Genomic DNA, 24642 nt, shown 5'->3' with positions numbered 1-24642 from the left:
CCCAAACCCCAAAAGGTAGAAGAAATAAAAATAGACGGTATATCAAAGCTCAGGAGGTTTAGTGGAAAAAATACAAACTAAAAAGAAAAACAAAGTAAAGTCAATAATCGTCATAGGAATGAATAAAAGTAATAAAATATCTTTAACATTTTAGATCAAAACGTTTCCACAGTGTATCTTTCTGAGAACAAACTGCTTTCTGTAACTAAAGTTCCTGTTTTCTGATTCTATACAGCAAATAGTTTTTATGTCAGTGTAACTTTTATTTCTAACCAAATTATGAGAGGAAGAAATTCTACAATATACCATGAATAACATCTCTATTTTCCAGCATGATTTAGACAACATTAATGAATAAAAACAGAAATGAAACAGCTCTGGTTTAATACTTTCTGTCACTCAGTGGTGTTTGAACGTTTTATTCTGCAGTTTCTTTCAGTTTTTCGGAGGAAAGGTTTGGATCAGTTCAAAACAGGAAGTCATTTTCTGTCTCTTTTTGTTCAAGTCTACAGAACCACATATTAAAATCAAAAGAAAAACTCTGTAAGAAACTAATCTGCTGCTGTATGAAATATTTATTCCAGATTGGAGAAATAAACAATGAATTTACTGACAGCAATAAAGAAAGTGTCTTTGTACCATGAAATACATTCATGGAACATTTAACTACTTGAAAATGGTCGATGTTGTTGATTAGAAGTTCTGAAGAAGACTGGAAATATAAATATGTTCTATAAAGGTATGAGTCATAAATATGTGCATAATACAAATCTTTAGATGGAAGCTGATGTTTGGATCTGGAGAACGAGCTGAGAGCAGGTTGGTGGACATCATCTGGACTACTTCAGTGAAGAATAGACAACATCTGGTTCTGGTGAGATTTCTGAAAAACAAGCAGTTTAAATAAAATTATCCTCCAACAAAAACTATTTAAACATCAACACAAACACTACATCAGTATCTGTACCGTCTGTAGTATCATCTTCAGAGTCTGATCCATTAATTACATCCCTCCAGTCTGCTGCAGCTTCATCGGCTCCCAGTCCAACATCATGGATTTTAAAATCCTTCTTCTACCATCTAAGGCCATGCAGACCTTTGCCTTCTCCAGCAGATTTACGGTTATACAAGCTGTACACTGACTACTTTACATTGCATCAAAGTGACACATCTTCAGTGTTGTCCCATGAAAAGATATATTAAAATATTTACAAAAGGGGCAGGGTGTACTTACTTATCCTGTATATACGTGCCAAGTTTGAAGCAAGCTTCAGAGCCGTGATATCAGAAGGAACATCAGTACCTGCTGAAGGTACCAGTCACTTGCTCTTATCTATTTGAAGGCTGTGTTTCTATTGATCTGACTGTGGCTACAGAGTTGCCTGTATAGATCAGCTGCAGGCTGCCATTCTGGGGTGAAAGGTCACTATTGATGTTCATTTCATGTGAGGACGCCACAGGACTTTAGATCTGTGTGGCTCTCAGGGTTGATTTTCAGGTTCTCTCCATAGGCTCCTCTGTGTTATGTATGTAGTAATACTTTCTGTATGAAGATGTCTTTCCTTTCTCATTGCAGGCGTCTGTTTTTTAATGTCTTCATTGGTATCTGTGGTTTTAGCATGATGACTTGTCCCAGGCTGCTGCCAGCTACTACTGACCTCCTGGAAACTCAGTATATTTGATTTCTGCAGATTTTTAGGCATCCAGCTTTAATATTTGATGTTTGTCATTGTTTCCATACTTTATTGTATTAAATTTCTGTTAATAAATGTTTGGGAAACATCTTGTTTCTGCCGTCATTCTTAGAATACTTTAGTTTTATGTTCCTGTACTAATCAATAACTTCCTGGGTTAAATCTTTAAACAAAGTAAATATTCAGCAATAATTTAGGCCTTACTACAGGTGGGTCACACAAGTACCTCAAGGATTACTGGTGCTGTGTTGTACACCAGCTGATTGGTCTCTCTGATGTCACCAGTAGGTGGAGCCTGTAGAGCTTCATTCACATTGAGTGGAAGATCTTCAGAAGGTATTTCATTGTGTTTATTTCATTTGCTTTAACCTTTATTTATCCAGGATGTTCCTGTTTAAAGGCTGTGCAGTGGAGCAGTGGTTAGCACTGATGTCCTGCAGTAAAAAGGTCCTAGGTTTCAATACCAGCCCGGTACCTTCAGGTGGCGCTATGGAGCAGTGTCTGCTAAAAGCAGCCACAACAGAGACACAATGGAGGCCAGGGTGAGGCCAGTATTTTATCATGAGGGCACAGAACAAAATAAAGCAATAAATAGAGGAATATTTCTTTGTTTAATATATTAAATGAGCCAAAGACCCGCTGCAGGATGTCCACAAAATGCAGTTAAAAGCCTTCAGCTGATTCAAAATGCTGCAGCAAGAGTTCTGATGAAAATTAAAAAGAGAGATCATATTTCTCCTATTTTAGCTTCCCTTCATTGGCTCCCTGTTAAATCCAGAATAGAATTTAAAATTCTCCTCCTCACATATAAAGCCCTTAATGATCTAGCTCCATCATACATCAGAGATCTGATTGTTCCATATGTTCCTAACAGAGCACTTTGTTCTCAGACTGCAGGTTTACTGGTGGTTCCTAGAGTCTCTAGAAGTAGAATGGGAGGCAGATCCTTTAGTTATCAGGCTCCTCTCCTGTGGAACCAGCTCCCAGTTTTAGTCCGTGAGGCAGACACCCTGTCTACTTTTAAGGCTAGGCTTAAAACTTCTCTGAAACACAATATTACAATGTAAAAACTAATTTAATATATTTTACTATACCAAAAAGTCAGTTTTTTCAGAGTTTAGTTGGATTGTTCTAGTTTAGCAAAGACTTTGTCAATTGAAATGTTTGACTTTGAGTTTCAAACCTGTTGAAACATTAACTTTCCTCCTAAAACAAGACTTATAAACCACACCCCTTTGGTTTCTCAATCCAAGCTGCTGTCATTGTCTTAAAAATGAAAATGTTTTATGTTTCTTAACTAAGTAATCAAGAGTTTAGAGCACAGCGGTCGGGTAAATCCACAAGGACGCAGAAAGCAAGTTATGTAACTTTACGGACTAGTCACAGGAGGGAATCTCAGGAGACGCTGTGGAGGAAGATAACTGGTGAATTCAAAGGTGGATGGGAGGATGATGAAGTTAATTTCTCTTACTACAATGGAGCCTTGTTGATGTCTGGAGAAGACTAGGAATTCCAAGTTCTGAGGTTTTGTTGAAGAGGGACCAGTCAGACCAGCAAAACTTAAAGATGACCAAGTCAGATCAGCTGGGGTTCTTGTATGGCAAGAAGCAACCTGAGACTCTTGAACGATCCACAGGATATGGCATCCAAGGTTCCACTCCAAAAACTGCAAGGAAGATGCACAGGAAGAACAAAATGTTAGCATGCTCCTTTCTTCAAAGGTAAACTAAGTGGCTAGAAACAGAGATACCATTCAGCAGTTGACGTTCCAGTGCTGCAGCCTTAAGTAGCTAGGTTGTAATCGGCTGGATTGCTGACAGCTGGGAGTCCCTCAGGATCCACAGGAAGATTATTAGTGGTGCGACCCAACAGACAGTCTGGAATCCTTATAGCTGCGTGTTTTGAAACCTCACACCACCCCATGATCTTGCTACATTGAGTTGTATGATGTGAATAAAAGTCATCTTAAAGAATTACTGAGAAATGTATTTTATTATTTACAGACATTTCAGTTCTTGGCACATTTGAATCTTATTCCTGGTATTTATTCATGTTTGAATGTTTATTTTTTATTTCTGTCATTGAAAAGTATCTCCAGGTTTCCTGATACAACAGAACCAAAAAACAAAAATGGAACCGGGTTTGCCGGGTCCACAGAGGAACCCATCCACCACTGCACTAAAAGTTTGACCAACGATTTTTAATAACATAGAAAGTTACATATCTGTACTGGTCTGTACTGGTCTGAAGGTCTGAGTGAACCAGCTGAGGGTCCAAAGCTAAACATCAGCGCTTTTACTTCAGTGAGGAGTAAACAACATCCAGCTCAGGTGAAAACTCTGAAAACACAGACAGACAATTTAAACAAATAATAAAATAATTTTAGTTCAGCAGAATTCAGTTTGTACTTCATATAAAGGCTGTATTAAAACACAATGAGGTACTTTTCTGCACAGACCAACAGAACATATGGCCCGGTTCTGGTTGTCTCCTCAGTTCTACAGATCTATCTGAACCAGAAAAACCCAGGTTGCTGGTTTACCTTCCTGCTTCGATGCTTTGGCCTCATAACTGAATAGGATCATTAATTTCTTTAACCTCTAGTTGATTCTGCTTTAAACTAGTCCAGGATTTAAACCTGGTCTAGTTTACTTAAGTTTACTCCTCATGTGTTGCTCATCTCAGATGTTCCTGTTCTTCCAGGAAGCTGGCCTTTAAACTCTTTATTTGATTTAAAACCCATACAGCCAATCACTTCTGTTTCAACATGCATATCCAGAGTTTTCTAAATATGGACCCAGTAATGTGCACTGGTGTTTTATTAGATCATTACTAGTTTGAGCATTGAAGCCTCAGCTGGTTTTCACAGCAAGCTGAGCTTCAGCAGAGAATCAGGTTCTGTTCATTTATAGATTTAGAAAAGTTTTACCTCTGTTCCTGTTTCCTCTGATCAACATCTGACTTTAACTGACATCTTCTGTCCTCACAGCTGAGTAGACTGCAGCTGGATCACTACCTGCAAATAAGAGGAGGCATATATCACTAGATACCACCACAGTAAGAATATTATATTAGCAATAATAAGAAACTTAGTTATTAAGGTTTATGATAAACAGTTTTTTTTGTTCTCGACACCTCTGCAGCTAATAGCTAAAATATGTGATGGACAAACATCTGAAACTGAGCAGTGGAAACCAGAACTCGTCTCTTCTATCTGTAAAAACTGACCGATTTCACCAAAAAGAAATAAAGGCAGCAGTCAGTTTTTAAGGTGCTGACTTTGTTTCTTTACTATAATGGCTTCCAACAGATGAATTCACCATTAAAGGTACTCAGTCTTCCTGAAAGCTTTTCTCCTGCATCACTAATGTTCTTTTTAGTTCTTTTAAGTCCATTTGTTTTAACCGTGTCCTGTCCGGCAGAGTAGCTCAGAATTTTTTTCTGAGTGCCAACAAAAAGCCCAACAGATTAACTTTCATAAGTGGAGCATTACAGTTAACGCTTAAAAGCTCTGCTTGATATTTATACAAAGAAACTTTTGAAACTACTATGGCATTATTTCAGTTGTTACGGACATGGCGACAGAAATGAAAAGAAAAAAAAAAGAAGTACAAAAGAGAGAAAGGGGGGCAAAAAGGAAAAGGGGAGAGAAAGAGAAAAGAATGGAGGAAATAAAGAAGGATGAAGAGAATACAAGATAACATCCTGCTTGCCTCTACACCTGCAGAAATGTTAATATTACCAGCTTTTTTTTACCTAAAAGTGCATGGTACTTACCAATGGAACATGTATTTAGTGGTAACTGGGGCTCAGTATAGAACATTTGTGTATCTGTTAACACCTGAATCTAAACACCTGTGGGTCTGAGTGTGAGCGCGCTTGTGTATACAAGGTTTCTCCATAAAAATATGCAATAGTGAGTGTGAGGAGCCACAGACCTGCCCCCCTGGACCCGGGACAGATACGGAGGAGATACAAGCCACAGACATCCAAAGGCCCCCCAGAGCACAGGAACCCCAGGAGTACCACCGCTGGGACTACCGCAACCCCCCAGAGAAAAGCAGGGGAGAGTCCCAGGGAAACCACACAGCGGCCACAGTGCAGAAGCCCCAGGGAGCTGCAGCGATGAGCCCACAGGCCCCGCCGACAGCCGTCTACACCTGAGCAGATCCAGCCATGGACCCAGAGACCCAAGACCCCGGAACATATCATTCCCCAAGCAGAGGCCTGACAGAGCCCAGGGGTCCAGGTCCCGGCAAGCAGCCACCAGGAGTGAGCAGGCACACACCAAAGCACCCAGCCCCGGATACTGAGAAGCACAAGTACACCAGCAGGTAAAGACCCGGACCCCAACCCCAGTCCAGATCCCAACCAGAAGGCTCGATCCCTCTCCCAGCCTCCAAACCCAGGTGACAAATGGGTGTGTGAAAAGACCCCAAGCCTACCTCTGCCCACTCAAATGTGGTGTTGATGTGTGTTGTTGTAGTGTAAAAAGAAAAAACAGGTGGAGAAGAGGGTCTGCCACGACCCCTCCCCCACCCAGAACCCTCAATGTCTAGATGTAACTCAACCCTTAGAGGTGAGCGCAGGCCCCAAGAACCAACCAAAAACCGGGACAAACGCCCCCACCACCACCACAACCCTCAAACCCTGATCCCCAGGCACTACAGCCAGTCCCCCATCAGAAGGAACCATCAAACCCCAACAAAAAGGAGCCAGCCGGAAGCGTTCGCAGAAACGACCAAGAATGTGGCCCCACTATAGAAAAAAAAGCAGACCAGCCAGCCCAGTGCAACCACAATACGCCACACGAATAGGGCACATGATCAACATGCCCAACCACCCCCGAACCCATGGGGCAGAGCCAACAGAGTGCCCGTTCCCCGATGTCTGGCATCGGACCGCAGCCACAACCAGGCAAGCAGGGCAACAAAACACGTCTCACACCAACACTGACGCCCCCAACAAGAAACACCAGACCCAAAATGGCAGGCCCACCCAACTGCAAGCTCTGGGCCAGCATAGGCACATACACCCCCATAGACAAACATAGCAAGAGCCCCAGGGCCAGCCAGGCAGTCAAGCAGACCCCGCGATGCAACACCCCGCCCACCACTGTGCCAAAGGGAAAGACGCCAGCCCAGCAAGCAGAAGGCCATAGCATGCATGGCAAAGAGCCCGGCCCCCTGCCCCCCCTTCAGAACCACCAACATCCATGCCAAGCCAAGCAAAAACAACAGAACCAACCCAAGCCGCGGTTCCCCCCGAGCCAACGCCACAGCAACACCACACATCCTTCCATACATCGGTAGGGGCACAGTGAAGACCAAAAACCCCAAGCACAGACCACCCACCAGGAACCAGCCGGCAGACAAGGAAACTCCACCTCAGTATAAGGCCGAGAAGCCCGATGCAACCGCCGAGCCCAGCGATGCCCGCCCTGCAGCACCCACACCCGGAGGCCAGAGCCATCATGCCTAGGACCACCACCCCAACACCACAGCATGCCATAGAGTGGAGGACAGAATGCAGCAATGAGCACCCAAAGCAAAAGCCATGCACAAAGTCCACACCATGCAAATGCATCCCCACCAGCCTTCCAAAAACATAGCCCCCTGCGAAACTGCACCCATGTCACAAGAAGATCCATAGCATCCAGGTCTAAGAACATGCATTACACCCATACCCCTGCCAGGAGTAGCCCGCAAGAAAACCCACAACGAAGCCAACAAAAGGCAGAAAGCCCACACAGCCAAAATCAAAACCCACCAACAAGCCGAGACCAGTCCACCCCGAGATCAACCCGGCCAGTCTGCCCAAACCATGCAGACCCCTCCGACCCCCTTCCCCAGACAGAACCAGGACTGGCGTCAGAAGGCGGAACCCAGACTAGGAACCAGAATCCCAACCAGAATGACCCAGGTGAAAACGATGCCCATCCCCACTCACGGCCAACCACCCACTTCCACCCCAGAAGAAAACCTACACCAACATTTGAAAGTGCCAGAACACTTAAGACATTAGACACCCAGGTTGACTCTGCCCCACCCCCACCCACAGATCCTCCACCCTGCCAGCAGAGTACACTCCTTGAAGGAGAAAGAACCTGCAATGAGATAGTACCTACCAGCCAGTTTAGGAGGCCTCCATGCCTGCCGATAAACCAAAGGCCCCCCGGCCCAGTGCCAGGTGCCAGAGCATGCACCAGCCCAAAACCCTGGTGACATACCCGCCCGGACCCAAGCCCCCCCGGCACAGCCAGGACCCCAGCCCAGAGGCGACACGCCCCAGGAACCCAGAGCCCCCAAGCCCATCCCAGACCCACCCAGGAGCAGCCCGGCCACCATGCCAGCAACCTATGTCCGCCAGCATAGGCTCCCCAAAAGCATTGCATGCAGCCACCTAATGCCGCCCCTCAAGAGCCACCTAAGCCCCACCCCGGTTGGGGCCACAGCCCGTGGCGCCGGACCCCCCACTTACCCCCCAAATGCCCCAAACCCTGACACCCCCCCGCATCCGCCACAGTGCCCCACAGGACGAAGCCAAAGGTGCCCCATCCCCACTAGGTGCTGGAGCCTATTAAAGAGCCCAGAGAGATTGATCTGATGTCGAGGCAGAGACTTATATAATCCAACAGAAGGTTTCTTTACTGGTTAATATTAAGAAGGTTTTAATTTTTCCAAATCATGAGGATAGTTTTGTTAGCGATACATAAGGCAGTGAAAACCATGTGAACTGAATTTGTCTCTATGGTGACATCATCTAAGTTGCCCAACAAGCAAACTAAAGGGGGAAGGTGAAATATTACATCTCAGACACTTTGATAAGTCTTCACATATCAGGCGCCAGAACCTCTGAACGGGTGTATATAACCATAGTACGTGGATGTAATTGCCAGGTATATTGCTTGTGCAGTGTAAGCAAGTATTAGATGGTGCAAAACCCATCCTGAGCATCTGCTGACCTGTATAGTATACTCTATGAAGAATTTTAAAAGTTCTGGAACATATCTGAGACCAGAATGTTTGGTCAAAGTTAATTGATAAGTCCCCCTCCCATTTCATAATAGGAAGGGAAATTGATTCGTCTATATTAGACAGTGTCCTGTATATCTTAGACATTCATTTGGGGGGGTTGAGTTTTAGGAACTCTAGTACACTTGATGGCATTTATAACCCAACATTTTTTAGCCTAAATTTATTTTTTACTATAGATTTAATTTGTAGATATTTTAAAAATGTTTTCTTGTCCATCCCATATTGTATAATGAATCTGTTAAATAGGATGAACTGAATTCCTTCAAATATATGTTCCAGGTATTCAGTCCATTTTAACTGGGCCAGCAGAAGTCTGACTGCCTTGCAGTAGTTAGAATTAGACAGTGATGGAGTTACAGCACCAAGTCTGCACAGGCAGAATTATGTTGGAAATTAACCATAAACTAAGAACCTTTACTAAATGATAAATGTTAGATCTAATTTATGGTGCCTTTTCTTTTAATGTGAGACACTCAGACCTCAAAATGTCTTCTAATGTACAAATAGCATAACAGGCAAAGCTGGCTGTATTTTAATTTGTTTTTGGACAGAAATATTAACATTTACCCTTATTCTTCTAGTTAGAAGACAGTTATATAAAAGAAACAGATTGCTTTAGTACATTATATACATACATATGTATACATTATATACATACATGTACATACATTATGTTAATGCAGCAAAGATCAAATAAATACATCAAACATAAAAAATGTTTTATTTGAAATCTGCTGCTGAGAACAACGATGCAGACAAATTAGAAAGATTTCAGGTTAATTTACTAAAAAATAAATGATCCTAAATCGACATAAAAAAGGTTTGGACCATTGAAGTCTGAATATTAAGTTAAGATCCACAATTATAAACATGTGAACTCTGAAACTTTAAAAGGAAGATAATAAAACATATTTCATATTAAAATGTGTGTCAGGTTTGTAGAAAACGAGCAAAATCCAGACTAAAGGTAGCATTAAACTTCTACAATGTTCACATAAACACTAAATACTAAACAATAAAACCATTTTCCACTGATGGTGTTTCTATATTGTGTTCCAGTGCTGCTGTGGAAGGTGTGAATATTGGTTCATATTTAGCTGAAACCCTGAAGCAGGAAACCACAGAGCAGTTAGAGGCAGTTAACTGAACGATCACATGATGCTAAACCACAGTCCTGCAGAGACCAGCACTCACTGACATCTACTGAAACATACATCAGTGGAAACCTGATCAAACATTAGATCTGTGGTGTTAATCAGGACTGACATGAATAAACACACATCAGAATCAGAATCAGAATCAGAATCAGAAAAGCTTTATTGCCAAGTACGTTTTTGGACATACAAGGAATTTGTTTTGGCGTAGTCGGTGCAATACAATACAAATTAAACAGTATAAACATATCTACAATATAATATAAATATATGTGCACAGTTTTAAGTGAGTGAGAGTAAATATAGAGCAGTATAAGATGCAAGAGCAATACAACAGTGCAGGTGATCATTGTGCAAGTAAAGCAGTGCAAGTAAGCAGGAGTCCAAGCTGAGCGTTAATGTAACACATAGAGTTACAGGTTACAGGTGTCCTGTCAGCAAAAAAGGGGGGGTGTGGGGGAAAGGGAGAGTGTCAGGGTGGTTTCCGGGCTTTGTTAACCAGGCTGGTGGCAGATGGGAAAAAACTGTTCTTGTGGCGTGAAGTTTTGGTCCGGATGGACCGCAGCCTCCTGCCAGAGGGGAGAGTCTCAAAGAGTCTGTGACCGGGGTGGGAGGTATCAGTCAGAATCTTCCCGGCCCGCTTCAGGGTCCTGGAGGTGTACAGTTCCTGGAGCGACAGTAGACTGCAGCCAATCACCTTCTCAGCAGACCGAATGACACGCTGCAGCCTGCCCTTATCCTTGGCTGTAGCAGCGGCGTACCAGATGGTGATGGAGGAGGTGAGGATGGACTCAATGATGGCTGTGTAGAAGTGCACCATCATAGTCTTTGGCAGGTTGAATTTCTTCAGCTGCCGCAGGAAGAACATCCTCTGCTGGGCTTTCTTGATGAGGGAGCTGATGTTTGGCTCCCACTTGAGATCCTGGGAGATGATGGTTCCCAGGAAGCGGAAAGATTCCACAGTGTCAATTGTGGAGTCACAGAGGGTGATGGGGGCAGGTGGTGCTGGGTTCTGCCTGAAGTTCACAACCATCTCCACTGTCTTTAGAGCGTTGAGCTCAAGGTTGTTCTGGCTGCACCAGTCCAACAGATGGTCCACCTCCCATCTGTACGCGGACTCGTCACCATCAGAGATGAGTCCGATCAGGGTGGTGTCGTCCACAAACTTCAGAAGCTTGACAGACTGGTGACTGGAGGTGCAGCTGTTGGTGTACAGGGAGAAGAGCAGAGGAGAGAGAACACAGCCTTGGGGGGAACCGGTGCTGATGGTCAGGGAGTCAGAGACGTGCTTCCCCAGCCTCACGTGCTGCTTCCTGTCAGACAGGAAGTCAGTTATCCACCTGCAGGTGGAGTCGGGCACACTCAGCTGGGAGAGCTTCTCCTGGAGCAGAACTGGGACGATGGTGTTGAAGGCAGAGCTGAAATCCACAAACAGGATCCTGGCGTAGGTTCCTGTGGAGTCCAGGTGCCGGAGGATGAAGTGAAGGGCTAGGTTGACTGCATCATCTACAGACCTGTTGGCTCTGTAGGCAAACTGCAGGGGGTCCAGGAGGGGGTCGGTGATGTCTTTTAGGTGTGAGAGCACAAGGCGCTCAAAGGACTTCATCACCACAGAGGTCAGGGCGACGGGTCTGAAGTCATTAAGCCCTGTGGTCCTTGGCTTCTTGGGAACAGGGACGATGGTGGAGGACTTGAAGCAGGCTGGCACATGACATGTCTCCAGTGAGGTGTTAAAAATGTCTGTGAAGACTGGAGACAGCTGATCAGCGCAGTGCTTCAGGCTGGCTGGTGAGACAGAATCCGGACCAGCAGCTTTCCGGGGGTTCTGTCTCCTGAAGAGTTTGTTGACGTCCCTCTCCTGGATGGAAAGAGCCGTCCTCGGCGTGGGTAGGGGGCTGGTGGGGGGGAACTTCAGGGTGGGGGTTGGAGGTGCCAAGTCCCCTCTTGAGGTTGGAGAGATGGGGGTGGTGGATTGTGGCTGCAGCTGTTGGGGGGCGTCGTGGGAGATGGTTGCAGGACTGTCCCTTTGTCTTTCAAAGCAGCAGTAGAACTCGTTCAGGTCGTTGGCGAGGCGTCGGTCGTTGATGGAGTGGGGGGCTTTCGGCTTGTAGTTGGTGATTTGCTTGAGCCCTTTCCAGACAGACGCAGAGTCGTTGGCTGAGAACTGGTTTTGGAGCTTCTCAGAGTACAGTTGTTTGGCCTCTTTCACTGCCTTGCCAAACTTGTACTTTGCCTCTCTGTATATGTCTTTGTCCCCACTCCTGAAGGCCTCTTCCTTATCCAGTCTTAACCTTCTGAGTTTAACTGTGAACCAGGGTTTGTCGTTGTCGTAACTCACCCTGGTGCATGATGGTACACAGCTGTCCTCACAGAAGCTGATGTAGGAAGTCACAGCCTCTGTGTACTCGTCCAGACTGTTGGTAGTAGTCCTGAACACATCCCAGTCTGTACAGCCTAAACACGCCTGGAGATTCTCCACAGCCTCACTGCTCCACTTCCTTGTCGTCCTCACAACAGGTTTGCAGAGCTTTAGTTTCTGCCTGTATGCAGGAATCAGGTGGACCATGATGTGGTCGGATTGGCCCAGTGCAGCACGTGGGACGGCGTGATAAGCGTCTCTGATGGTGGTGTAACAGTGATCCAGAATGTTGTCCTCTCTGGTCGGACATTTTATAAACTGTCTATATTTGGGGAGTTCGTGGGTCAGATTACCTTTGTTAAAGTCGCCAACGACGATTACTAAGGAGTCCGGGTTGGTCCGCTCCACACTTATTATCTGGTCGGCGAGCATGCGCTGTGCGACCTGCGCGTTAGCTTGCGGCGGGATGTAAACACCGACCAGGATGAACGAAGCGAACTCACGGGGGGAATAGAAAGGCTTACAGTTTATGATGAAGGATTCCAGGTCTGGAGAACAGTGCTGCTGAATCACTGTCACGTCGTTGCACCAACCACTGTTGAGGTAAAAACAGATTCCTCCACCTTTCGCTTTGCCGGAGAGTTCCGTGTCTCTGTCCGCTCTGTAGAGCTGGAATCCTGCCAGCTGCAGCGCAGAGTCCGGTATTAATCCACACAGCCACGTCTCCGTGAAGCACAAAACTGCCGATGAATAAAAGTCCCTGTTTTTCCCCAACAGCAGTTGTAGTTCCTCCATTTTGTTGGGAAGTGAGCGCACGTTAGAGAGAAATATTCCAGGTAACGGTGTTCGTAGTCCACGCTGGCGAAGACGTACCAGCACCCCAGCCCGTTTCCCTCTCTTCCGGCGTTTCACCGCGTGAACAAAGGTGAGCGCACCTTTGACCAGAATGTCCAAATATTCAAGAGCAGTAGGCAGAAAAGTTGGAAATAACTCCTCTGGTGTAGTAGCCCTGATGTTCATGAGTTCTTCTCTGGTGAGAGAGCTCCGGGTACCATCACAGAAGACCGTTTTAAAGCAAAAAACAAAACAAAACAATGCGCACCAACACGCCGAGGCGAACATCTGCGGCGCCATCTTGGATTGGAAACACAGACAGTATAACACTTAGATGTGGAGCCTGTAAATAATTTAAATACTTTAATACGACTAAATTCTGCATAACTGGATCAGGTTGTGTACATTTCTAAACCAGATCCATTTTGAAAATAATTTCTGAACGTGAACTTTTGCACAGAAATACAGACGTATTTCTGACCAGATCTGTCATCATTTATGAACAAAGTTGAGGCGCCACTCAGCAGCTGGAGATTAGGACGTCTGGGTTCTCCTCCTGGACCTGTTCCTCCTCGTGACCCGCTCTCAGATAAGCAGATGGACAAGCTGTATGCGATAAACTAAGTACACCCCATCCTTTGTTGGCTTGTAGAAGCATCTTTAGCAGCAGTGGTTTTCTGTCAGACCTTCTCAGTGTCTCACATAGTTCTGGAGGAAGTTCTGTTCCACTCTTCAGGTCATTGACGTTTCCAGACACGTATCTCTGCACAGCTCTCTGAAGAGCTTGGACTTTAACTAGGCCATCCTTGATTCTCTACTGTTTCAGTTTCCTTTTGTATATTTGCTGCTGTTTTTCAATGTTCTGCTAATGACCCAGTTGGGCCAAACGTTAGCTGTTGGACACAAGGCCTCACAGGACAATGCTATCCATGGTGTCATGTATTAACTGGAAAGTGAATTTTGATTTATTTTGTTTTTTCTACCACTACCTGAGGCTATTAGATCATTGTCATTGATCGTGGGAGAACACATCCTGGTAACATTCAGAAAAATAATTTAAAAGACACAAACTTACCGTCACTGAATTGTTTTTTCTTTTGATAATGTTCAGTTATTCTGATATTGATGTAGATGATGCAGTTCTCTCCAGCTTCCTTTTCCACACCTGGAATAAACAAAAATTTAATAAAAAGCACAACTGACTTTGTAAAAAACTTGCTTATTAAATGGAAAACTGACTGGGATGGAAGCTCGTAATATAAAGTTTTCAACTGACTGACTTAGATAATATAATATAATGGAAAAGCTACAATATTATTGTGATGATAATCTTTTAAAATATACATTTCAAATAACTGTGCAAAATTAGCTTGTATGATTAGAAATCTCTTACTTTCAGATCCCCTGTGACTTCTTGGCCTCACCAGTAGAACCAGTAGCAGTAAAACCACTGCACTGATAAATCCAAGAGATGGAAACATATAATTAAAGGGAGGAGGTCCAGTAGTTTTAGAAGGAGGTGAGGTTGGTTTCTCTAAAATAGAAATATTTATCAAATTACTTTATTCAGACATTTTTTAACAACGAAACAAATATACAATTTATGTCTTTGTAACAAAACAAATATGTGTCAAACACATAGTATACTAGGATTCAGATACCTGAACGTTTTTTTTCCTCCTGACCTGAGACAGAGATCCAGCTGGATGGAGACTCTCCATGACCCCTGATGTTACACTTGTAGAGACCTTCATCAGAGCTGGTCACATGGTGGAGGGTCATGTGACCTGCAGGCTCAGTCCTGATGAGGGAGCCATCTTTAATGAAAGCAGCTGGGAGGTTGGAGGAAGTCTTTGTTTGACAGCTCAGAGTGACGTCATCTCCCTCCATCACAGGGAGGACAGGACTCTGCAGGATCACTGATCCACCTCAACACAGAGACAAACTACAGCATTTCATCCATTTCCACACAGCTTCATCAACACTAACTCCACAGTCTGATCTTACCAGAGACAGTGAGCTGGATGCTGCTGCTGGCTGCTCCCTCTCTGGGCTCACACCAGTACACTCCAGTGTCCTCTATGAAGAGGATGCTGATGGTACAGGTAGAACCAGCTGGTTTCCCCCATCCTTTTCCACACTGAGTTCCTCTGGTTGTGTTTCTCCTCACAGTCCATCCAGCAGAGATGTTGTCCTCCTCACAGCTCAGAGACACAGAGTCTCCTTCAAAGAACTGAGATCTGCTCGGACTCACAGTCAGACCAGCTGGGAGGACTGGAATGAAATGAATTATTTGTTATCTTTGTCGACAATAATAACATGAAAAAGTGTAATGAGTTACCCAGCAACATTAATAGTGACTCTGACTAATATTTGAAAAGTTTAAATTGTTTAAATTGTGATTGAAGTTCACTGACCTTTATCAGTTATGCAGCAAACCAGTGAAATCAGGACTGAAAAGAAATGACAAGTTTTAGTTATTTTATGTTAAATAATCCACATAAGACCAAGACAGCCCCGAAAAAGCAACATTTACTGTATAATGTGGATTTACAACACAAAGATTTTTATCCTCAAATGACACTTTACCAGGACCTGACAGTCAGGCTAAATTTCCTCTCACTGTTTTACTTAAAGACAGATTCTGTACTTACAGAGCAGATCCAGAAGAGATGTTTCCATCATTGTACCACTTTGAGCACTGTTTGTTGTTGGGTGGGCTGCTGCTAAATACAGACCGCCCTCTTCCTTTAAACAGTGTGTGTGTGTGTGTGTGTGTGTGTGTGTGTGTGTGTGTGTGGGTGGGTGTGTGTGTGTGGGTGTGTGGGTGCAGCAGAACTTCCTTTAAATGGGTTGGGCCAATCAGTCTTAAATGTCCAGGTTTTGTCCACTCGAGTTATCCTTCCAGGTTCATTGTTCTGATTTTCTCATGTCTTTATCGTGTTCTCTTAATGTAGGATGAATTCATCCAACATTAAGAGAAAATATTCCATGATTTGTGTCACAGTATTTTGGATGAATTTGGTAACATGGAAACCTCTGGCCTAGAAGACCCGTTGAATAGAGCGAGTGAGAATGGAGGTGTCTAGAAGGTCTTGAGCAGGTAAGCATGAATGAACACTTGGAGGTGGCTATAATTTCCGTGGATTGCCAGATTATGACCATTGAGAAGCTCCACACATTTCCATCCAATGACTGCACGCTCCGTTCTCCAACATTCTCAATAAAGACAAGAAAAACAGGACAAATTATGAATTATTAATAATTAATACATTACTAATAATTCTAATTAATACATGACACCATGGATAGCATTGTACTGTGAGGCCTTCTGTCCAACAGCTAAAGTTTGGCCCAACTGGGTCATCAGCAGAACATTGATCCCAAACACAGCAGCAAATATACAAAAGGAAACTGAAACAGCAAAGGATGGGGTGTACTTAGTTTATCGCATACAGCTTGTCCATCTGCTTATCTGAGATCGGGTCACAAGGAGGAACAGGTCCAGGAGGAGAACCCAGACGTCCTAATCTCCAGCTGCTGAGTGGCGCCTCAACTTTGTTCATAAATGATGACAGATCTGGTCAGAAATACGTCTGTATTTCTGTGCAAAAGTTCACGTTCAGAAATTATTTTCAAAATGGATCTGGTTTAGAAATGTACACAACCTGATCCAGTTATGCAGAATTTAGTCGTATTAAAGTATTTAAATTATTTACAGGCTCCACATCTAAGAGTTATACTGTCTGTGTTTCCATGTGTGTTTATTCAGGTCAGTCCTGATTAACACCACAGATCTAATGTTTGATCAGGTTTCCACTGATGTATGTTTCAGTAGATGTCAGTGAGTGCTGGTCTCTGCAGGACTGTGGTTTAGCATCATGTGATCGTTCAGTTAACTGCCTCTAACTGCTCTGTGGTTTCCTGCTTCAAGGTTTCAGCTAAATATGAACCAATATTCACACCTTCCACAGCAGCACTGGAACACAATATAGAAACACCATCAGTGGAAAATGGTTTTATTGTTTAGTATTTAGTGTTTATGTGAACATTGTAGAAGTTTAATGCTACCTTTAGTCTGGATTTTGCTCGTTTTTTACAAACCTGACACACATTTTAATATGAAATATGTTTTATTATCTTCCTTTTAAAGTTTCAGAGTTCACATGTTTATAATTGTGGATCTTAACTTAATATTCAGACTTCAATGGTCCAAACCTTTTTTATGTCGATTTAGGATCATTTATTTTTTAGTAAATTAACCTGAAATCTTTCTAATTTGTCTGCATCGTTGTTCTCAGCAGCAGATTTCAAATAAAACATTTTTTTATGTTTGATGCATTTATTTGATCTTTGCTGCATTAACATAACTTTTAAAAGAATAAAATTGTGTTTTAATGATGACAGTTGTAGATTCTGTAGGTATTTCTATACATGTATGTACACTCATTGGCCACTTTATTAGGTACACCTGTCCAACTGTTTGTTAACGCAGGTTTCTAATCAGCCAATCACATGGCAGCAACTCAATGCATTTAGGCATGTAGACATGGTCAAGACGATCTGCTGCAGTTCAAACCGAGCATCAGAATGGAGAAGAAAGGTGATTTAAGTGACTTTGAACGTGGCATGGTTGTTGGTACCAGACGGCTGGTCTGAGTATTTCAGAAACTGCTGATCTACTGGGATTTTCACGAACTACCATCTCTAGAGTTTACAGAGAATGGTCCGAAAAAGAGAAAGTATCCAGTGAGCGACAGTTCTGTGGGCGCAAATGCCTTGTTGATGCCAGAGGTCAGAGGAGAATGGCCAGACTTGTTCGAGCTGATAGAACGGCAACATTAACTCAAATAACCACTCGTTATAACCAAGGCATGCAGAAGAGCATCTTTGAACGCACAACATGTTGAACCTTGAGGTGGATTGGCTACAGCAGCAGAAGACCACGGAAACTGAGGCTACAATTTGCAGGCTCACCAAAAATGGACAATAGAAGATTGGAAAAACATTGCCTGGTCTGATGAGTCTCGATTTGAGCTGCGACATTCGGATGGTAGGGTCAGAATCTGGTGTCAACAACATGAAACCGTGGATCCATTCTGCCTTGTATCAACGGTTCAGGCTGGTGGTGGTGGTGTAATGGTGTGGGGGATATTTTCTTGGCACACTTTGGGCCCCTTTGTACCAACTGAGCATCGTGTCAACGCCACAGCCTACCTGAGTATTGTTGCTGACCATGTCCATCCCTTTATGACCACAGTGTACCCATCTTCTGATGGTTACTTCCAGCAGGATAACGCGCCACGTCATAAAGCACGAATCATCTCAGACTGGTTTCTGGAACATGACAATGAGTTCATTGGACTCAAATGGCCTCCAGTCAGCAGATCTCAATCCAATAGAGCACCTTTGGGATGTGGTGGAACGGGAGATTCTCATCATGGATGCAGCCGACAAATCTGCAGCATCTTTGTTTGGGGTGGAACAATGAATATAATAACCAAACATTGTCTTTGAACATGGATCACGTTCTGAAATAAATGATATCGACTGCGTTGGTCGGTACCAAGTCCAACTGGAAAATGAAACCAACATCTCCATAAAGCCTGTTAGCAGAAGGAAGCATGAAGGGCTCTAAAATATCATACATCAGCGTGTTCACTGTTGACTTCAGCAAACCCAGTGGACCAGAACCAGCAGACGACATGGCACCCCATCACTGACTGTGGAAACACTGGACTTCAAGCAAGGTGGATTCTGTGCCTCTCCACTCTTCCTCCAGACTCTGGGACCATAATCTCTAAATGAAATGGAAACTCTTATCTGAAAAGAGTTCAAGTCTTTTTCTAACTTCACATACACAGAACAGGAACGGTTGTCATGGAAACTAACTCACCACCAAGCTCAGCTGATCCTGGACATGCAGTACATACCCTACCTGTCTGCCCATTATTCAGACCAGTCTTAGATTTCCCTTCAGACATTCACCTCCCTCAGGTAAACCTGAGCTCCACCAACCTGCCTCTCTCCTCCTTCAGAACATCTCCTGAACCTCTGACTGATCACTGGAGCTCCAAACACCCACAAAACAGCAACGACAAACGTCTCTGGTCCTTTACTCTAAGGTGTGTTCTGAAATCACCGTCAGGGTAGAAAGAAATCTAACCTGACAACAGAGGGCAGTGTTCATCTCCGGCCACAAGGTGGCAGTAATGTTATATACAGGTCCTTCTCAAAATATTAGCATATTGTGATAAAGTTCATTATTTTCCATAATGTCACGATGAAAATTTAACATTCATATATTTTAGATTCATTGCACACTAACTGAAATATTTCAGGTCTTTTATTGTCTTAATACGGATGATTTTGGCATACAGCTCATGAAAACCCAAAATTCCTATCTCACAAAATTAGCATATTTCATCCGACCAATAAAAGAAAAGAGTTTTTAATACAAAAAACGTCAACCTTCAAATAATCATGTACAGTTATGCACTCAATACTTGGTCGGGAATCCTTTGGCAGAAATGACTGCTTCAATGCGGCGTGGCATGGAGGCAATCAGCCTGTGGCACTGCTGAGGTCTTATGGAGGCCCAGGATGCTTGGATAGCGGCCTTTAGCTCATCCAGAGTGTTGGGTCTTGAGTCTCTCAACGTTCTCTTCACAATATCCCACAGATTCTCTATGGGGTTCAGGTCAGGAGAGTTGGCAGGCCAATTGAGCACAGTGATACCATGGTCAGTAAACCATTTACCAGTGGTTTTGGCACTGTGAGCAGGTGCCAGGTCGTGCTGAAAAATGAAATCTTCATCTCCATAAAGCTTTTCAGCAGATGGAAGCATGAAGTGCTCCAAAATCTCCTGATAGCTAGCTGCATTGACCCTGCCCTTGATAAAACACAGTGGACCAACACCAGCAGCTGACACGGCACCCCAGACCATCACTGACTGTGGGTACTTGACACTGGACTTCTGGCATTTTGGCATTTCCTTCTCCCCAGTCTTCCTCCAGACTCTGGCACCTTGATTTCCGAATGACATGCGGAATTTGCTTTCATCCGAAAAAAGTACTTTGGACCACTGAGCAACAGTCCAGTGCTGCTTCTCTGTAGCCCAGGTCAGGCGCTTCTGCCGCTGTTTCTGGTTCAAAAGTGGCTTGACCTGGGGAATGCGGCACTTGTAGCCCATTTCCTGCACACGCCTGTGCACGGTGGCTCTGGATGTTTCTACTCCAGACTCAGTCCACTGGTTCCGCAGGTCCCCCAAGGTCTGGAATCGGCCCTTCTCCACAATCTTCCTCAGGGTCCGGTCACCTCTTCTCGTTGTGCAGCGTTTTCTGCCACACTTTTTCCTTCCCACAGACTTCCCACTGAGGTGCCTTGATACAGCACTCTGGGAACAGCCTATTCGTTCAGAAATTTCTTTCTGTGTCTTACCCTCTTGCTTGAGGGTGTCAATAGTGGCCTTCTGGACAGCAGTCAGGTCGGCAGTCTTACCCATGATTGGTGGTTTGAGTGATGAACCAGGCTGGGAGTTTTAAAGGCCCCAGGAATCTTTTGCAGGTGTTTAGAGTTAACTCGTTGATTCAGATGATTAGGTTCATAGCTCGTTTGGAGACCCTTTTAATGATATGCTAATTTTGTGAGATAGGAATTTTGGGTTTTCATGAGCTGTATGCCAAAATCATCCGTATTAAGACAATAAAAGACCTGAAATATTTCAGTTAGTGTGCAATGAATCTAAAATATATGAATGTTACATTTTCATCATGACATTATGGAAAATAATGAACTTCATCACAATATGCTAATATTTTGAGAAGTACCTGTATAGTGCCAATTCACAACACATGTTGTCTCAAGGTTCTTCACAACAGTCAGGTTCATACATTCCAATTAATCGTAATCATTGAACAGTTCAGTCAGATTCAGTTATTTATTCAAATTGGATAAAAAGTTTTTCTATCTAAGGAAACCCAGCAGATTGCATCCTTTCAGTGACTTGCAGCATTCACTCCTCCTGGATGAGCATGTAGAGACAGTGGACAGTCACTGGTGTTGACTTTGCAGCAATCCCTCATACTGAGCATGCATGTAGCGACAGTGGAGAGGAAAAACTCCCTTTAACAGGAAGAAACCTCCATCAGAACCAGAACCAGGCTCAGTGTGAGCGGCCATTTGCCACGACCGACTGGGGGTTTGAGAGAACAGAGCAGAGACACAAAGAGAACAAAGAAGCACTGATCCAGGAGTACTTTCTATGAGAAGGAAAAGTAAATGTTAATGGATGTAGCTCCTTTAGTTGTTTCATCTAGAAAGAAAGAACAGATAAACTCTGAGCCAGTTTTCAAGGTAAGAGTCTGAAAGAGAGAACATAGAGTTAGTTACAGCAGAAGCTCAGTCAGTAGCCATGTCTAGGAGAGAGAAAGGGTTAAACACTAAAAGACAGGGCTATGTGGATCTCAATGCCTCCGGTACCTTGTTGAATCTTTGCCACGAAGGATTAAGGCAGTTCTGAAGGCAAAAGGGGGTCCAACCCTAGCAAGGTGTAACTAAAAAAGTGGCCGGTGAGTGTACGTTTGTCTAAAGTCTTCTGGTTCAGCTTAGATGATATTCTGAACATTCAGTACCAGTCAGATGTAGTTGTTAGTTTCATGTTGGTTATTCTAGGTTACATTTTTTTTTTTTTTGCTTTAATTAGTTTGATTGGAATAAAATTGTAACTTTGCTGTAAATAGAATAAAAATCCTCCTTCAGACTGATTAATATTTACTGAGTCTGATTAATTATTAATGTTTTAATATAGTTTAACAGAACTTATCAACACTACAGGTTGAGGCCAGTATTATGTTCCAGTGGTACCAAAGTGGGTCAAACAGGCCTGGGTCAGAGCTTCATGTCTGATGTTCTGATTAAACTAGAATTTTATTGTTTGGATCTATGAGTAAAAACCTGCATAATTAAATCAGAGTAAAACTGGGAACTCTTTATGACTTTAAATCAACTTTAGGAGTTAAAATGTTGAGAAACAGAATTTAAGTGAAGTTTCCTGTTTGTTATATTGACTCTATGAGCTGCATTAAACCAGGCTGGATGCCGCCTGAAATGTTTACAGCATTTTATAAGAGGGAAGAGTCCGTTTGATTGGAAAAAGGTCCAATAATAAGAAAACACACTGAGGTCCGGTTCTAAAAACTTGTTTAAAGGTTTTTAGGTTCTTCACCAGGAGGAACCAGCAGAACCTTTATTTCATGTCTCATTATTACAACAAATCTTGATATATTTATCATGACTGACACTTTTTTGTGGTCTTCATGGTTCTGGTTGTTCTCTAATGTTGTCTAACAAACCTGTGAGGCCAGAACCAGAACCGCTGCAGTTGGACTCAGATTAAATGACACACATATGGACTCTGTTTACTGATAAACTGATTTCTGAAGACAGTTGTTTGGTCTAGATTTTATTTAGGGGTCTCAGAGTGAAGGGACTGAACACAAATGCACGCCGCTGTCATAGTGCTGCGTAAGGTTCTGACCCACATGCAGAAACACGCTCAAGGGAAACAGGTACAATTTTGAAATTTTTTATTTAAGTGACTGGAGCGGTACGGTGAGCAGGAACAACTGTAAAGGGAAACGACAGGTAAGTGGCACGGTAAACGAAAACAGAACTTAAATGTGTTATGTTTCTTACTAGGAGGTTGTAGGCTATCCGCCAGGAGGAGAGGGATTCGGACTGGAGAAGAAGTGAAGGAGGAAACAATGGTGAGTCCCATAATTTCTTGGTTTCAAGAGCTTGAGCTTGAAATGCAGGGGAAGTGTCAGCGATGGGGTGGAGGGCGGTAAGGTCAGGTGGAATGAGCTCCAGAGATCTGAGTCTGGAAGCAGCCAGCCGGGGTAAATCCAGAGTTCAGCGATGGGTAGGTGATGGAAGGTCCTTGGAACGAGGTTAGTGCGGAAGGAAGCCACTGGGGCCAGCCTGGGTAACCTCCAGGTAGTCGCCGGTACAGTTCACTAAGAAGAACAAAGACAGGTTAAATGTAGTCGAAGGCAAAGTACTCACAAACTTGGTTAGTGTGAGGTCGACTGAGTAGCTACCACAGAGGCTAATACTCGAGCAATGAGATGCTGGCTGCTTCCTGCTTAAGTACTCTAGGACTCAATCACCGGGAACTGGCATGTGGCGGCCAAGCGTTCATAGCGACGTCACTTTTTGATCCTTTGATGTCGGCTCTTCCTATCATTGTGAAGCAGAATTCACTAAGCGTTGGATTGTTCACCCACTAATAGGGAACGTGAGCTGGGTTTAGACCGTCGTGAGACGGGTTAGTTTTACCCTACTGATAATGTGGTGTTGCAATAGTAATAGATGGAAAACAATAATAGATGGAAAACACCTGTCACCACCGCTGCTGAACACTAGCGCCTGTTAGGAGCCAAAACACAGACAGTACACACAAAACACTCCAGGCCCGACAGCCGCACTTTTCAGATCTTTATTGTAAAAACATTCTCAAAGTTGTCGTTTTGCTTCCACTTAACTTTCATGCAATTATGAAACATAAGAAGTTCAGCTGAATCATTTCTCAGGAGGTAACATTTTGTTTCTAAGTGATCATTGTTTGATCGTTGCTTATTTTAAAGGGACATTTCATACATTTTCCAACCAAATTAAACAAAAAACACCTTGTTGTCAGGGTTCATTTTTTTTTATGTATTAAATTAAAGTTTAGCAGAATCAAAATAAAGGACTTCAGTTTGTTCTAAACTGAATCATAGAATCTAAATTAGTCAGTAAATAAAAACTGAATCAGGTCCTGTTTACCATCTATTCTATATTTAGAATTTATCAATTCTAGAATTGCGCCGCTCAAGGTGGCAGCAGGTTGGAGTAGCTCTGTTACTTTTGATTCTGATTTATTCTTTTTTGGGAACTATTCCTCTTGTGGTGGATACAGTTGATTTTTTTTGGACGACTGTCCTCTCCGGTGTCGGATGCTGTGCAGCTTGGAAGATTTTTCTTAATACTTTCTATTTTTGGACATTTGTTATGATGCATTGCCATGGCAACGGGGTTGTTTCTTAATGATGCTTTCCCCTTCCAACTGTGTGTCTCAAGAAGTCAGGTGAAGAGACAACTGGAGAGACTGAACCAGAATAAGGCTGCAGGTCCAGATCATGTCAGCCCTAGAGTCCTGAAGGCCTAGGCAGAGCAGCTCTGTGGGATTCTGCAGCACCTCTTCAACCTTAGCCTGGACCAGAAGAAGGTTCCAGTGTTGTGGAAGATCTCCTGTCTTGTTCCGGTACCAAAGAAAACTCACCCATCAGTCCTCAATGACTATAGACCTGTTGCCCTGACATCTCACATCATGAAGGTCCTAGAGAGACTCCTGTTGGCCCACCTGAGTAAGCAAACAGTAAACTATCAGGACCCCCATCAGTTTGCTTATCGCTGTGGAGTTGGAGTTGAAGATGCCATCATACACCTGCTTCAACAAACCCACTGTCATCTGGACAAAGCCAGCAGCACTGTGAGGATCATGTTCTTTGATTTCTCCAGAA

The 24642-nt window shown here is 43.6% G+C and overlaps 1 protein-coding gene and 2 long non-coding RNA genes across 3 annotated transcripts; 1 reads left to right on the top strand and 2 right to left on the bottom strand.

Moving 5' to 3' along the window:
- Positions 1-42: 42 nt before the first annotated feature.
- LOC124880642 lies at positions 43-4707 on the bottom strand. Its single transcript, XR_007041399.1, has 4 exons — positions 4624-4707; positions 3445-4033; positions 3166-3360; positions 43-883 (listed from the first exon to the last, which is right to left on the bottom strand). It is a non-coding gene; the product is annotated as an uncharacterized LOC124880642 (long non-coding RNA).
- Positions 4708-6860: 2153 nt separating this feature from the next.
- LOC124881015 (extensin-like) lies at positions 6861-7718 on the top strand. The gene is made up of 2 exons (XM_047386499.1): positions 6861-7155; positions 7390-7718. The coding sequence occupies exons 1-2, from the start codon at positions 6861-6863 to the stop codon at positions 7716-7718; spliced, it is 624 nt and encodes a 207-aa protein (XP_047242455.1).
- A 6434-nt stretch (positions 7719-14152) lies between these two features.
- On the bottom strand, positions 14153-15152 carry LOC124880630. Its single transcript, XR_007041386.1, has 4 exons — positions 15086-15152; positions 14740-15006; positions 14472-14612; positions 14153-14243 (listed from the first exon to the last, which is right to left on the bottom strand). It is a non-coding gene; the product is annotated as an uncharacterized LOC124880630 (long non-coding RNA).
- Positions 15153-24642: the final 9490 nt, after the last annotated feature.

Source organism: Girardinichthys multiradiatus, chromosome 14 (assembly GCF_021462225.1).
Source record: "Girardinichthys multiradiatus isolate DD_20200921_A chromosome 14, DD_fGirMul_XY1, whole genome shotgun sequence".
Classification (NCBI taxonomy): Eukaryota; Metazoa; Chordata; class Actinopteri; order Cyprinodontiformes; family Goodeidae; genus Girardinichthys; species Girardinichthys multiradiatus.
This window is presented reverse-complemented; position numbering and strand designations above follow the sequence as displayed.